The sequence below is a fragment of the Canis lupus genome, chromosome 23 (assembly GCF_011100685.1).
Source record: "Canis lupus familiaris isolate Mischka breed German Shepherd chromosome 23, alternate assembly UU_Cfam_GSD_1.0, whole genome shotgun sequence".
NCBI lineage: Eukaryota > Metazoa > Chordata > Mammalia > Carnivora > Canidae > Canis > Canis lupus.
The window spans coordinates 8,841,131-8,858,040 of NC_049244.1; the positions used below are offsets into that span (position 1 = coordinate 8,841,131).

The following is a 16,910-nucleotide window of genomic DNA, read 5'->3' on the forward strand; positions in this document are numbered from 1 at the left end:
TATAAAAATATTAACTTCTTAAGGAATAAATGTAACCAAATATGTCAAGACTTATACACACTGAAAACTACAAAACATTACTAAAAAAAAATAAAGAAGATCTAAATAGGTGGAGAAAAATACATGTTCATGAATCAGATGACTCAATGTTGTGAAGATACCAATTATTTACAGAATATTCAGTGCAATGCCAAACAAAATCCTAACAATCCTTTTTATGGTAAGTTAACACACTGATTCTAAAATGCATAAGGAGGGGATCCCTGGGTGCCTTTGGCCCAGGGCATGATCCAGAGACCCAGGATAGAGTCCCACATTGGGCTCCCTGCATGGAGCCTGCATCTCCCTCTGCCTGTGTCTCTGCCTCTCTCTCTGTGTCTCTCATGAATAAATAAATAAAATCTTTAAAAAAATAAAATAAAATGCATAAGGAAGTGTAAAGGACCTATAATAGCCAAAACAAATTTGATAAACAATAAAATTATACAACTTGCTTTCAAAACTTATTATAAATCTACAGTAATCAAGACAGTCTGGTATTGATATAAAATAGACCTATAGATCAATGAAACAGAATTAAGAATCCAGAAAAAGTCCTGATAGACGGATGATAGATAGATGATAGCCAATTTGATTTTGACAAAGATACCGAATTGATTCAGTGGCATAAGAACAGTCTTTTCAACATATGGTACTAGAATCACTTAGATATATGGGGGAAAAGATGACACAAATCATTGATTTGTAATGATTAAAGTCATTGAATTGAATTGGATCATGGACTTGAACGTGAGAGGTAAACCTATAAAATTCTCAAAGAAAACATATGAGAAAACTTCGGCAGTTTTGGATTATACAAAAATTTCTTAGAATGGAAGCAAAACACATGAGCCATAGGAATAATACTGATAAATTATACTTCACCAAAATTAAAAATTTCTGCTCATTAAGATACCATTAAGAAAGTGAAAGATAAGGCACGGTTAGAAAATATGTGCAGTGCACATATCAAAGGACTTGTATCAAAATATGTTATAAACACACCTCAATCATAAGAAATCCCTCAATAAAAATGGGCAATAGACAATTTACCAAGGAAGATGTATTATGCAACATCATTATTTAACAGTGAAATAAAACTTGAAACCTCAACAAGGTACCACCTCAAACCCATTAGAATTATTCAAATTATTGCCGGGGGAATGCAATATGTTACAACCATATTGCGGAAAATTCAGGAACATACAGACTGCCGTGCTGCATACAGAATGAAGTCTGTAGTAGTTTATTTGGGGTGTCCACCACCCTGCCACTCCCTGACAGCCCTCATCTCCCACCATTCCTCGTCCTTTGGTCCCTTCAGAGGCTAAGTTTGTTCCCACTACTGTCTCCTTTTCTGTGCTGTTCAGGTCAGTTTCCTCACCTTTCAGCTAATCCAAACTTTATACTTCTATTAGGGCATAAAGTCACTTGATTCCCTTATTGCCTCAACCCACTGTGATCTCACTCCCCTCTCGACTCCTCGGCCATCTCCCACTTCCACATGTGCAGGACCATGATTAGAACTAGCACTGAGGTGTACACATGAGTCCTGAAGGGCAGCCTCCACATGCTATAACCTTATTATCCCAGCCTGGTGCTTAGGGTAGGGTACATGGTGCTCAGAACAGGGCAGGCAACCAGTGTCTCATGGCAGCTCTAGTTTCGTATGACTTCTGCATTTATGTATAAACTTTCTTACCTGTTTTCCAGCCTCAGGTTGTGTGATATGCTGTGCATTGTTTTCTCCAGAAGATTCAAAACCATCCTCTTCCTCTGCAAGTGGGGCCAACCACGTCTGATCATGCTCCTCCCTAGTCTCGGGGCCCCTTTTCATCTCTGTGACCAACGGAATGATATCTTTGCTTTGGGCAGCAGGGCCTCCTGTCACCTTTGTTCTCTTTGGTGAGTTTTGAGTCCTGCACCACTTGTGACAAAAATGCTCAAGAGTATATATAACAATGCAAAAAACCCGGTGGAACCGATCCAGGGCTAACTGGACTTTGGTTTTTTTGGACTCTCCATCCAAGTTTCCATCTCTCTCTTCATTACTGAAGGAATTGAGCAGCAAGGCAATGAAGAGGTTGAGTACCTAGGGTGGGGTGGGGGGTGACACACAAGGGGAATGGAAAGTTTAGAAGAGGGAAAAATAGAAGAAGATTCCAGAACAACTTTTCCCCAAGACCCCAAGCTAACTCAAATTAGATTCTATGTCCTCCTTTTTTTTTTTTTAAAGATTTTATTTATTTATTCATGAGAGACATACAGAGAGAGGCAGAGACATAGGCAGAGAGAGAAACAGGATCTCTGTGGGGAGCCTGATGTGGGACTTGATCCCAGGATCCCGGGATCATGATCTGAGCCAAAGGCAGACACTCAACCACTGAGTCACCCAGGCATCCCATTCTATGTCCTCTGTCTCTTGAGAAAGTTCATCTATAAAAGGAGTAAGAGGAGACAAGATTGAGGAAGTCAGCAAGAAAAGACAAGAGAAAAATTGAAGTGAAAGGGTGCAAACAGCCAAGACCAATGTGTCCACATACAAGCAACACGTGCTGTAAACCCTGGCCAGGGTAAAGCACAACTGTGTGACCATTGGCAAAAAATTAATTAATTAATTAATAAAAATAAAAAAGTACATTCCTTGAGGATCAGTTGAATTGTGAGCTTGGTTTTGCTAGGGTGGATATGGGTCTGATGTCTAATACTGCCATGGGGTCCTCCCCTGTTGGCACAGTTTGAGACATAATGTGCTTTGTACAGCATCTTGAGGTCCTGTTGCCTGAACCACAGAAAAGTATTGGGGCTGAACTGGAGGGGTTTGAATTGAATGTGTAACTCTTCTGTTGATGTTGAAGCATGGATCGCTTTAAATTTAGAACATCTCATCAGCGTCCTACTTGGGGTTTTTTTTTTTGCTTACATTTACACACCCTCCAATTCATCATCTTCACCTCCTCAAACTCCTTTGTTTGTGGCTGTCACCAGCTCAAAAATATACAGCCTTTGAGGGCAGTGTCTTGTGAGTGGTCTAGTTACTCTCCCGCAGCTTCACCACAAACTCCATCTGTGGAGCTTTGCTCAAGCTTTCCTCTGTTCGCCCAGTCCTCCTTGCCTCTGTCATGCCCTTCTCAAGTACTATATCTTCCACACATCCTTTGCTAACTCTCCCTTCCCACTCCCGTTGGTTATATTCTGTTCTTCTGAACCTTTGTATCACTTACTGTCTACCTAACGTTGCCGATCAGGCACATAGGATAGAGTCAATGTGTGCATGGATGGTTCAGTATATTTGCATGATAGCCCCAACTTGATTCTGAAGACCTTGTGCTCAGGTATCCTGTGTGTCTCCAGTCTTTTCATACTCTTCATAGGTACCCAATTAGCTAATATCTATGTTTCCAGCTGCAAGTGACAGACTCAAGGTAGCTTAAGCATAAGAAAATGTAACCTAAGAAGTTTGAAAATAAAATAGGAGGACCAATTATGAGATGAAAGTAGGTTTGTTCCACCTTTTCCCTCTACCTTCCTCAGTACTGGCTTTGTCTTAGGCTAGCTCTTCTCATGCTTGCGTAATGTTTATAGTTCTACCAGGAATCATAGTCATAAAAAGCTCCAGAGAAAATAAAAGACCACTTTTTTTTTAACTCATCCCTTCTTCTTTTATTTTAAGAACAAGAAACCTTTTTCACTAGATGTCCCTTTACAACTTATTGACCAAATTGAAAACCCCTGCCTCAGCCATTCACTGACAAAGTGAATACAATTAGAATAATCACCTGCAGTAAAATAGCTATTGAGGCATCAGTCAAGATGAGCACTATGTGACAAAGAGGTTTTGTTTCATGCTTTTTATAATTTCATCAAGTCAAATTGAAATGCAGATTTTTAATATAATATAACATTAAATGTATAATATTAGATTGAGAATAATAATTATTAGTGAAGTGTTGCAAAAGAAGCTAATACATTTGTTTTGTCCATAAATTAAAAAAAATCTAAGACACTCACCACGAGTTTCCCTATCACCATGATCAACAGAAAGACGACAATGCACAGTGTTTGATTTGTTTCTTGCATACATTCCCACATGTTTTCAATCCATTCCCCACAGAGGATGCGGAATACCACCAGAAAGGAATGGTAAAAGTCCCCCATGTGCCAGCGTCGTAAACATGGGACTGTAGGGTTGCAGGATCTTCTATTACTCTTTACAGAATTGAATTGAGAGCCAAAAAGCTGCATGCCAACCACTGAGAAAATAAAGACCACAATAGCCAGGACCACAGTCAGGTTTCCCAGAGCTCCAACGGAGTGGCCAATTATCTTAATCAGTGTGTTTAAAGTTGGCCAGGATTTCGCTAACTTGAAGACCCTCAGCTGTAAAAGCAGACAATAAACAAAGGTGGAAGAAAAATCAGTTAAAGACAAATTCCATTTGCTCAGCTATACAGTAAATGACATACTCCCAAACCACAGCATTTATGATTTTTAAAAATCTTTTCAAAGTTAAATCCATTCTAAACATAGTTATTAACTCCCTGTTCCATGATAATAACTGTATCTACCTCTTTGTTTTAAAAACGGGAATGTTTTGTTCCAATTTTTGTTAAATGATAAAGACTTTGGAGTCATGATGGTGGAATTAAGCATCTATGTTTATTGCAGAAAATGAATGTTTTGGAATCCTATATTAATACACTAACGATAAAAAACTCTGGCCCAAGGGCCAAATCCAGCCCATTGCCTGTTTTTGTACGGCCTGAGGGATAAGAATGTTTTACACTTTTTAATGGTTGGAAAATAATTGAAAGAAAGTTATTTCATCACACATGAAAATTGTATGAAGTTCAAATTTTTGTGTCCATAAATAAAGTTCTATTGGAACAACCCATGCCCACTTCTTCTCATATGTCTATGGCTACTGCTGTGCTACAATACAACAGCAGAGCTGAATGATCTCAACAGAGACCGTACAGCAGAATTTTGACACCAAAAGACACAATGTTGTATCAGGTTGCCTAAAGGATCATTTTAGCACAGGAGAGGTAGGAGTTCAAGGGGGAGAAGACCTCCTCAGACTCCCAAGAGTACACAAAACCTGGGTGGGAGGAGGAGCGCAGTTTTGATTCTTGGGTTAAGGTAAAATGAGTTAAAGTTTAATGTAAAATAGCCACTGAACTCACTCAAGACTTGTCAATCCTGGTAGCTAAGGTATTCAGTAAAATAAAACAGTAAGTGCCTTACCACTCTCAAGGAATGGAAAACCCTCGGACATTGTTTTCCTACAATTATATTGATCATCACATCTACAAAACTCAGAAGAGCAACGATGCTGTCAAAAATGTTCCAGCCTCGGCGAAAGTAGTTGTAGGGATCAAGTGCAATAATTTTTAGGCACATTTCTGCCATGAAAATGCCAGTGAAAACCTACAGTGAGACAGGAAAGAATGAGAAAAGGAAGCTACTTCTCCTTGAAGACACACTTTGAAGAATGGTCCAAGGGAATTGCAGGGTTTACAAAGAAATAAAATGCATTTTCATTTACTTTGTTCCTCTTCTCCCACCCCACCATAGTGCCCATTACAATAGTACCAAGCGCACAGACATCAGGGTAGAGAATAAATATTTCCCATTCTTTTGAAAATAGAAACAACTGGCCTTTTGATAGAGGGCAGAGCTATAGAAAGCATCAAGCAATTCCTCCTCTAAGTTCCCTTTAAAATGAGAATAAAAACTCCCAAGTGAGGGGAGGGGGAGGATACATGACAGCTCTGAAAACTGAAGATAAATACCCACCACAAAGTAGAATCCAGGAGGAGTTCTCCTAACCACTCAATCTCAACACCTTGATCAGAAAAGAACATTTAAAAGGGACCCAGAGCAAAGAATTGAAAGCACTACTAGGAACAGGAAAACATCTTTAAGCAACTCAATATAGAGGCTTATCCTATGTGATGAATTTCTTGGGATAAACCCTAGATTGGTTATAGTTGAAAGACAGATTAGCGAGTTGGAATAGAGTCCTAAATCTTACAGTTCACTCAGAGAATGCAGAGTTCATTATTCCAAAACAAAATACCAAGGAATTAAAAGGAAAGGCAAGAGTTACAGAAAGTGCTAAACTACATGATTTCTATGGGCACAAATAAGTGTTTTTGTTTTTGTCTTTGAAAATTAGATAAATAGGCTTAAAAACATTGCACAATGTTGAATAAGTCGTAGCCAAATTCAAAACTAAATCTATCATCTACATCTTGTATAAGATAAAACAAAGCATTTCTTTATAGCAAATAGCACATTCTCACACATATACAATTAAAAAATATGAGAAAACAATAGTATGAAAATAATAAGGTAACATAAAAAGGTTGTCAGTAGTAAGACTCTCCTCTATAGTTCTGGAAAAGAAAAAAGAAACAACTCAGAAATGATATTTAAGTCTCCTTATTAAAAGTAACAGATGATCTATTTTCATAAATAATTCGATGACTAGCTATTTATTTTAAAAATCCCTAAAGTAAAGTGACACGAGTTAATAAAGGATAGGCAAAGACAGATTCAAGATAGGCAAAGAGAAAACAAATCAAAGTGGCAAAGAAAACCCAAAGCTTTTCCCTTTAAATATTGCTATTTACCTCTACCCAAAACCATAACCAGTGCCTAAAAGCATGCAGTGTTACCTGTTGTGGTTGATTGTGCTGGACTGATCCCTGTCCCTTTTTGAGCTCCTCCTCCCCATCCTGTCTCCTTCAGGCTTTAGATATCTAGCACTACAGCATCCCTACATGCCTTGCGACCATTGGTTTTGCAATCCAATTCAACTGCTATTAGCTTCTTGGGAGCTCAATGTACTCCCCTGATTCAAGCAATCCCAAAGCCCAGGGAGTCCATTTCCAAGTCCAGTCCCACAGAACTCCACAGGCCAGTTGAATCCTGGTCTACCTGTCAGAGGAAGGAGGTTTGCATGTGTTCTTTGGAACTCAAGGCTCCAAGACCTCCCTCTACCACTGCTACGGGGGCACAGTAAATGAGGTGGCGGCCACCTTTGTAGTGCATGTTTAGGGAATGGGGCACATAGAATGGAAGCACAGGCTACAAGCCAGCTCTGGATGTTTCTTATCAGTTTGCAGGGGCCAGGACACAGAAGCTGCCTGTGAACTTACACACCAACAATGTCCCTGTGCTTCCTTCTGTACCGCTTCTGGGGAGAGTGAAGAAGAATGTCACTTAATTACTCAGTTTCTACCTGTAAAATGTAGCTTCACCTCAACACCCAGAACATCTATTCAGTGGGAGTTCTGAGAGGGTGGCTTCAGTCATTTCCTATAGTTGGATCAGCAAATGAAGGGATGGACAGACCACCTTTGCAAACTGGGAAACTCTGCCTAGGGGCATGACTCTGGGTTCTTTGGGTATTCTCTGGAACTTATCTAATAACTCCATATACTAGAAGGTGCTGAAAGATGGGTCTGCTGACTCTGCTGAGGCAGGAACCATGGCCCTGCAGGCACAGCTTCTTGTCTCCAAGTGAAACAACATTGTCAACCTGTTTCTGGGATACATCAGCAGGAGAGAGCTGAATAGCTGAATACACTGGCCTGGAGCCCAAAAGATAACAGCTCATTAGAAGGTACCTATGTGTATTAGGTTCATCACGCAGCACGAAATCTAATCTGACCCATGCACACCCACAGAGCACTTCTTCCCAAGGGTAGTTTGGGGGAAAGAAACTTACATGCAGACTCTCTGTAAGGAGAACCACCCTGGTCTTTCACTGCAGTCCCACTGTATCTCTGCTCCTCCTGAGAGGGGCATGGAACTGAGGGTGACCTCAACCTGATGCATAGAAGCAGCTTTGTGGATCAGCTTCTGGTTCAATAGGTATAGTGGGTTCTGATCAATAAACTAATTAATTAAAAACTAAATTAATTAGTAAACTAATTAATTAAAAAATACATACACGTATATTGCCTAGAAATCCTCTGCAATACTAAGAATGACCACCTTTACTAATAGGACCATAGGAAATGAGTTTCCCCTTTGTATTTCCTTTATTTGTACTTTTCCTTATTTTTAGAATTGCAGAAAGCATGTCTTGCTTCTTAAATTGGAAAATAAAACTTTAAGAATAAATGGCTAGATATTCTCGTAAGATTTTTAGCCTATTAATTCATTAGCTAATTAGGGTAGAACATTCAGTGGGTAATTGTTATTTCTGATATTTGGGAAACTAATTAATCCTTAGGGGGAAAAATACCTTCTCCAAGAACAATAAATTGAATGTTTGTGGGAAATCTGCTCTCCTATCTTATTTTCCCAATTTAATTGGGACTAGATCCATCCGATAAGAAACATACTGAAGCAGGCTCAAGCCTGGAGGCCCCTCCCCACCACACCACTCCACCACTCCATAAGCTCTGTACAACTCCTCCTGGGAAAATATGCCTCCCACAGCTGCCAGCCCCTGACCCACATTTCCAGGGGGAATAACACCTTGTAATGGCAGTCACATTATTTTGTGACAAATGATGTCATCCATATCACTGGGGATCATGGGACACATTACCAGTGTCTCTGGATATGGTTAATGTCTGCTTGATCATCCCAAATGGCTGAACTTTTATGATGTCTACTGGCTTCTGGCTTCCCACTGGATGACTAAAGAGATGCCCTAGCATACCAGAGGGCCAACACAGGGCCCGGGGAAAATTACTGAACTGCATAAAAACGAAATCCTAATAGTCATCTTTTCCCTTTACCTAATGGGACAAAAGACCTAGGCTAGGTTAGGCCACTCACAAAATGTTTAGACTTAGGAAGAATTATAATTCACTATTTGAAATATTCTTATATTTTAAAAAGCCTAACGTTACCAAATTCCCTGTGTACAATATAGACTCAAAACTCTGGTCCATTTTGTAATGCTCCATGGCCAAGAAGACAGTGTTGATGATGATGCAGACGGTGATGGCCAGCTCAGTAAAGGGGTCAGTCATCACAGTTCTCAGGGCCTTCTTAATGCACAGCCAACGTGGACTACAGTTCCACACGAGGTATCTGGATGCCAGGTTTTCCCCACATGGGAGGCAAGGCTCCTGTGATTTTTCTTGTTCTGTAGAAGGAGAATGAAAACAGCAGTTGAGTAGTAAGCTCTGAATCTATTTGGCTGCTGTTAGCCTGAGTGCATTCTTTCCTCTCTCTTCCCTAGGGTCTCTTATGAAAAACCTGATCAGCCGAGAAGGGCACTGATGGATGTAGCTGGAAAGGTTTCCCATATACAACTTCCATATGGTATAGCCATACATCTAGTCATTATACTTGTATTTAGCATCTGGATGCTCGGCTGCACTGTTAGAGATACAGATGTGGAAGACAGCACTGACTGGCTGTGAACCCATGAAAGAGAAAGATCTAAGCTCAAGTTATATCCATTCAAAGCAGACCATGGTGACAGCTGTAACAGAGGCACACTGGACTACCAGGGTTCAGGAGAAGGAGGGGCATCTATATGCATTGAAAGAAAAGGTATTCTTATTAGCCGGTTGAGTTCAGCCCATAAGGCTACTGGACCCCTGATTTCCCTGGCACCATTTCAGGGACTCATGCAAGTCAAACGAGATGATACAACAGGCTCAAAATTGCTAAGGATCAATCTGACCCCATCCTTGAAAGGACTTGAGTCCTACCTTTGAACACTAACCCCTTAGTTGGATCCTGGTAACCTGCTGTTAATGAGGTCCATCAGATGGTTCCAGCCTATCTGGAAGACATAAGTCTTCCATTGTCCATGTCAGATTCCTAATTCTAACTTCAATGACTACTGTCACCTACTGGAAACTTCTGTGTCTTCCCTTCTTTGGTCACTAGCTTTGTCACTGAGGACCTCCTGTTACTGCCTGACTTGATTGGCAGGTCCCAGCTGTACTCTTGGTCCCAAGTCCAATCCCAAAGGCTAGCCAGTTCCCACCACTAACCGAGGGCCAACTCAGGATGGGCCCACTTCTTCCAAGCCATTTTTCTCACATGTTCCAAAGAGGCAGAAGAAGTCACTCTGCAGGAAGTACAAGGGGCTTCAGAGGGCTCTGGGGGAGGAGAATGGAGGGATATCACAGCAGTTCGGATCTTCCTGGGGCTGGAAGGCAGAGCTTACCCTGCATGGTAATGGTGAGGATGCTGACAGCACTCAGGGCCCTCTGCCTTTGGAAGGGGTCCCCGTGATCATCACAATAATCCACTGACAGATTCTGGGAGAGTCGTTTGGTTTGCTCCAGGATGTGAGGCTGTAAGAGAAGGCAGGCATGATGAACCTTCAGGGAAGGGGCTGTCTCTCCTCAAAACTTTACCAGCTACTTTGTTTCAATGTCACATGCCTCAAAGATACTTAATATCTTATATAGATCTACTCACTTCCATTTCATGGCATGCTGAAGGTTCAGTTTTTGTATTTCATATTTAATAGAGAAGTGAAATAGAGTTTGACCATTCATATTTCTTATGCATGCACATTTCCAGGGTCCCAGCTACAGAAAGTTTTCTTTCTCTGTGATTTATTCATTGTTAACAAAAGAACAAACAAAATTTTACAAAAACTAACAAACAATAGTTCAGAGTACAAAAGCAATAAAAAGTTGAACTTGGAAACAATGTTTTTGAGTGGCAGAAGAGGGAGATACATTGAGAAGGGTGGATTGGGGCCAGATAATGAAGTGCCTTGAATGGCTGCCTAAATTGATTTTGAAACAGTAACTAAAAAGAACGCCAAAATATACATGACAGAATCTATACACTAAACCTCAAGCACTCTTTCAGGCTATGCCCCGGAGCTTGACTCTCACCTTACCTACAATTCTAAGATCTCTAGAGATGAAAGGATATAAACCTTCAGATACATAGAAAACTGTCCATTATGACTTATTTCCCTACACTTCTGACTAACCAGGGCCCCCCGGGAACTATCCCTTGTGATAAGCTATTTTAAAGACAACCTATAAACTTTCTATAACTATTTTTGTTTTGATCTAGGGAAAAGACACTTTTTACTAGCTATCGGGTCTTGATCTTTTGTTTTGTGAATTGAGGAAAACCTTCAAAATATTAAAAAAATATTTACAGTCTCTTCAACATACTATAATCTGACATTAAAGAAGCCTCTTGGGATGCCTTGATGGCTCAGTGGTTGAGCGTCTGTCTGCCTTTGGCTCAGGGCGTGATCCCAGTCCCAGGATCGAGTCCCACATTGGGCTCCCTGTGAGGAGCCTGCTTCTCCCTCTGCCTATGTCTCTGCCTCTCTTTCTGTATCTCTCACGAATAAATAAATAAAGTCTTAGAAAAAAAAAAAGAAGAAGAAGAAGCTTCTAAACCAAGAGATGGGCCCATGTCATTTCATCAGAGAACCGCTCACAGCAGTAAATGAGGTCTACCAATCAGGCATCTTCCCCACCCTGTATATCTAGTCAACTGCCAAATTTTATTGTCTGGAGATTACTGTACCCTGTTATTCTCTCTTTATTTTCCTGCCCTAACCACAATTTAAGCCCTTGTTGCTTCTTGGATTACTGCCACAGCTTCTTAATTGGTTGCGTCCAGTTTTATCTTACTCCTCTCCCGTCTTTTCAATGCATCTAGGATTTCAAAACTGTCAATTTGGTCAAGTCACTCTTTTGCTTAAAACCTTTCAATACTGCTTAGCTTTTGCTCTCTAAGGGAGAACCCCGAGCAAGGCCTTTTGTGATGATCCCATCCCATCAGCTATAGTCTGTCACTACCCACCCTCATTTCATTACATACACACATGTATGTGTGTATATATACTCTCAAGTGTTCTGTGGGGTCACATTCTCCAGCTCTCCTTTGTCTCAAGGCCTTTGTATATGCCATTCCCTCTACCTGTGGTGCTCCATTCACTTTTTTCCAAAGAATGAAACATTAATTCCCCCTTTCTGCACAGACACTGCTTCTTCGGGGAACTCTTCCTATCTACAGCTCTTCTCCCACCCCCACCAAGTCTGGGTTGGTTGTCTGAAGCAGATACTGCTGTTTGGTTGAATCTGTATGTTCCTGGGACCTACTGGAGGCTTTCTCTGGAGACTTGACCCCCCTTTGCCCTAATGCATATCAAGTCAGAAATTCAGAAAAATGATTATCTCTTGAACCCAGCAGTCAGGAGCCAGTGATGGACCAAAGTTGGTATATAAATACTCTAATGCCCTCAGGCCATGGAGATTAAACTCTAACCACCTTCATTGGTAACTGGCTTGATAATTACACTTAATTGGCCACCTTCTTTTCCATGTATCCCTTCTTCCCACTCCTCAAGATGCTTCCTGGGATCATTTCCTAAATAATCTACTTGCCCTCTAATGTCTCAAGGGTTTGCTTTGGAGGGAACTCCCACTAAGAACTTGTTCCTCCTCCATAGCAATCATCATGGCAGCCATCACACTGGACAGTAACTGCCTCCTTATTAGTGTGCCTTCATCCTTAGTTGTCTGTTTCACACATCTCATGTATCCCCAGTACCTACCCCGGGGCCAAGCAGATAGTAATCACTATCAACACTTCAAATAGATGCCTGTAAACAAATGAGTAGTTGAACAGACACATAGATGTGGGTAAATATGCACAAAGGGATGAATGGATAAATGAGTAAATGAATGAATGAATCCTTTCAAGTAGACTAACAACTTGACCTGTCCCCCTAACAGTGTTATGGTATCATTAATTACTGGGCCAAGACTTGCCTTTTTTGTGGAATCTTCATCAGAATCTGATCCTGGAGTCTGGTCTTTCCCAGAGTCTCTCAAAAAAAAGGACTTTCTTTTCCTATTACCAAATAGCTTTCTCTTCTTTGAGGAAAAAGATGATGCTTCCAGGGAATTAAGTGAACTTCTGTCAATTCCCATGGCAACTAGAGCCTTAGAAAGTGAACAAAAACAATTAATAAATGGATTACACCTCCCCATAAGAGGACAAATGACTCGACCTTCTTAAGTGTTTCCTCCTCTCTTCTGGAAGCATCATACCATTTAGATTGTTCATCACCTACTTGGAATATGCTAGATTTGTTATTATTTATCAGGAAGATATCCTGTTTGTTTATTCACTGGGATTGCAGCCTCAAAGGCAAGGTTAACTCTTTCATATCTCTATCACTAACCCTTAGCACAGAGTACAGTATGTGCTATGCACTCTATAAGTGTTTGTACCTGATGACTCAGGTATTAAACATAATGGGCTTCCACCTGATGAATCTCTATGGAGGATGAGAAATAAATTTTAGAATTGGGAAAATGATACCAAGGAAACAATAAGAACGGGCTGTAAATATGACAGGAATTTCAAGAAGGGAAAGGTGATCACAGCTGTTGTCTCTAGAGCACCATTATTGCTTTCCCAAACCCTCCCAAACAAAGGCCCTAAACACAAACATCTTCAGATTCCCATAAGAAAGCCTGGATCCCAGCCTTAGTTTACATATATGTACATTTTATCCTCTAGCCAGCAGTCTGGGATCTGTCCTAGAAGGCCCAGGTTTCAGAAGACCTAGTGTTCCCTGTTCTCAAGAGCTCTGTACTTGGACTCCATAGTGAGAGATGGCAGCAGAGCCAGTCTTTGAGGGGCTTAAATTCTCAGAGAAGCACCAGTAGAGAAAACTCTAAGAGCAGGCTTGATGGCCTCTGCAGTCCCCTCCACCCCAAGCAGACCCCACTGTCTGACACTGTGTGCCCCTACCTCCTTCTCCTCCTTCAGCAGCCGCTGGGCTTCCTGAAACATCTTTTCCTTGGCCTCTGTTTCAGCAGCTACGTTTCTGTTCTGTTCCTCATAAGCCATGGTGACAACAGCCAGGGTTAAGTTAATCAGGTAAAAAGAGCCCAGGAAGATGACTACCACAAAGAAGAAAACTGAGAAGAGCCCTGAGGCACGCAAGGTCTGCAAAGGACAAAATACACAGTTGCATCTAAAGCCTTTTTCCACAGAGAGGTGACTGTCACCTCAAGCAGACACAACACAGTAGCAATCAGTCTTCCTCCAGCACTGCTTGGGTTAGCTGCCTGCAGCACCGTCTATAACCTCCCATCACCCAGGGACTCCTGCTGCCCATCAGTGAGCAGATGCCATCCCGACATTCTCAGGTAAGACTTGATACTTTATTATGACTTTCTCAAGAGTATTTGCATTTTCCAATTTAAAAGGCAGGAGAGAAAGGAATGCTTCATGAAAACTGAAGTGCTGGTGGTGGAACTGCAGGCAGGAAGGAATCTGGAGAGAGGTAACATTTCTAGGAAGAGATGTTTTTTGATGTTTCTAACAGAATAAAGTAGAATTTAACAATACAACTATTGAGGATGAGGAACAGATGACAAAAGAGGAGGGTAGATGGTAAGTTATGAATAAATGACAGAAAGATAGATGAGTGATAGAGGGTAGGGAGTGGAGGGAGGAGGGTGAAAGGAGGGAGGGCGAAGGTGGAGGCAGGAAGTGACAGAGAGAGAATAATTAGATAACCTGTTGATAAAGCTTCTCCCAGGAATCTTGGGTCATAAGCCGAAACATGGCAAGAAAAGACCAACCAAAATTGTCAAAATTGGTATAATTATAGTCAGGATTCCTTTTGGTGTGGTTGCATTGAAATCCTTCAGAACAGGCACTAGATGAAAACAAGGGAACAGAGGAGGAATTACATTCCCTGCAGGACATCTTCCCTCTCAACCCCCACCCATCGCAGCCCAGGCGCTGGCTCTTTTGAGGGCCACAGGCTCACGTGGGAAAGTCCTGGGTGCAGAGTATTTATAGAGTGGCCATGCCCCACCTGGCAAGCCTCCCGACCTATCCCTTACTGTGGACACTCACTGACTCTTTTCAAATGGATTGATTAGTAAGTTCACGATAGCAGTTTTTTTCATTAAAAGTTAAGTGCAGTGACACAATGAACAATTAGAAGTAATAAAGGGCAAGAGAAGCACATACATACAAGTACACATCTTTTATAATACATATATGGGAGTGTTCTTTGACCACTCTCTTGCTCCTTGCTTTTCTCATAGAACAATACAGCTTGGAGGTCACACGAGGATACAAGGAAATATCTCCTTTTCTTTCATGTCTTATAGTCTTATGATTTATTTAATTGCTCTGCTAATGGTGAAGATTTAAGGTTTCAATTGTTAACAGTCTTTTGTTCTCACAAACTTTTGGGTTTTACTTTACAAACAGTGGATATCTTGCACATAGGTCTTTGCACACATCACCAAAGCATACTTCATTAAGTGTATCTATCAGATAACACCAAGGGTATGTACTTTCTTCATTTTTGATAAATACAGTATTTTGATCAAAGTAATAAATGCATGTGGTTTAAAAATCATGTGGCTTATAATGAAAACCATTCCATCGTTCCTTAGCCATCATTTATTTACACACTGCAAAGTCAACAACTTTCAATTCTTTTATGTCCATATCTCTAAAGATAACATTTATGCTAATATATACCAACTTTAGTCCTTGGTGATTACATTTCTGCTAAGGTAGATGAGGGTTAACTCCTCAACATCCCATCCCACTTCATCACGACTTACATTCCTCTTTCCGGAAAAATACTGTGGCCTATGTCAATGGCTCTCTAGGGGTGGATACATTCCTTTCTTGGCCTTTGTTTGTTGCTTTTCCAAGTTTTACTTCTTCATTTTTCTGTAACAAATCTCAAATGGCTTCTTAAGAAAACTGGGTGATCTTTGCATATGTGAGTATATCTTTATTCTACCTTCACAGTTGATGATAGTTTGGCCAGATGTAGAATTCTGGTTTGAAAATAATTTTTCCTTAGAAATATGAAGGCACTTATTAACCTTGCAGTTATTAACCTGGGTTGCTGTTAAGCATTCTGATGCCATTTTGAGTTTTGCTTCCTTGTGGATGACCTTTCTCTCTCCTTTTTTTCTATTTTAAAGATTTTATTTATTTGACAGAGAAAGAGGGCACAGGCAGGAGAAGCAGCAAGGGAGAGGGAGAAGCAGGGTCCCCACTGAGCAGGGAGCCTGACATGGGGCTCAATCCCAGGACCCCGAGATCATGAAGAGGCAAAGGCAAATGCTTTAAATGACTGAGCCATCCATTTTGGTTTCAGAATCCTTTCCCCGAAAGGCCATGATAATGTGCTTGGCATGATCCTTCTTCACTCATTGTGTTGGGCACCTTGTGGGACACTGAGGAATTTGTATCCTCAAGCATGGGAAAATTCTCTGTATTGTTGCACTGTAATTTTCTCCCTTTGATTTTTTTCGGTGCCCTATTTCAGGAATTTCTATTTAGTCAAAATTTGGAATTTCTGGATTGACATTTATTCTCATATTTTCTGTCTCTGTCTTTTGTTGCTACCTCCTGGACTATTTCCACTACTTGATCTTTTAATTCTATTATTGAATTTTTTGTAATCATGTTACCAAAAAAAATATTTCTTGTTCAGTGACTATCCCTTTTTCATAACGAGCCATTTTTGTTTTTATGTATACAATATCTCTCTTAACTTCAATGAGTACCCTATTAGAAGTTTTGAAAGTCGTTTTTGGTTCTCTTCAAACTGTTATTTTGTCCACAGTTCTTATGGCCTGAATGTTTGGGTCATCTCGAACCTCCTGTGCTGCAATCCTAATCTCCAGTGTGATGTTGTTGGAAGGGGACTGTGGGTGGTAATTAGGGCTGGAGGGTGGAGCCTTCAGGATGGGATTCATACCCTCATAAAAGAGATCCCACAGAGCTTCCTTTCGAAGCTTCTCCTCAGCAGAGAAGACTGCTGCCTACAACTCAGAAGAGGGTCCTCACTAGAACCCAACCAAGCTGGTTCCCTGATCTTGTACATCCAGCCTCCAGAA

The 16,910-nt window shown here is 40.8% G+C and overlaps 1 protein-coding gene across 3 annotated transcripts in view; it reads right to left on the reverse strand.

Annotated features, from left to right (window-relative positions):
* The window catches only part of SCN11A (sodium voltage-gated channel alpha subunit 11), a 91,561-nt gene that overhangs the window by 43,152 nt on the left and 31,499 nt on the right, over window positions 1-16,910 (reverse strand). For all 3 annotated transcript variants that reach the window (XM_038570472.1, XM_038570474.1, XM_038570473.1), the window contains exons 9-16: window positions 14,548-14,689; window positions 13,774-13,971; window positions 12,783-12,956; window positions 10,193-10,322; window positions 8,916-9,154; window positions 5,287-5,469; window positions 4,051-4,419; window positions 1,742-2,131 (exon numbers count right to left, since the gene is read on the reverse strand). In XM_038570472.1, the coding sequence (XP_038426400.1) occupies window positions 1,742-2,131; window positions 4,051-4,419; window positions 5,287-5,469; window positions 8,916-9,154; window positions 10,193-10,322; window positions 12,783-12,956; window positions 13,774-13,971; window positions 14,548-14,689 (1,825 nt within the window). The remainder of the gene's footprint in view (window positions 1-1,741; window positions 2,132-4,050; window positions 4,420-5,286; window positions 5,470-8,915; window positions 9,155-10,192; window positions 10,323-12,782; window positions 12,957-13,773; window positions 13,972-14,547; window positions 14,690-16,910) is intronic.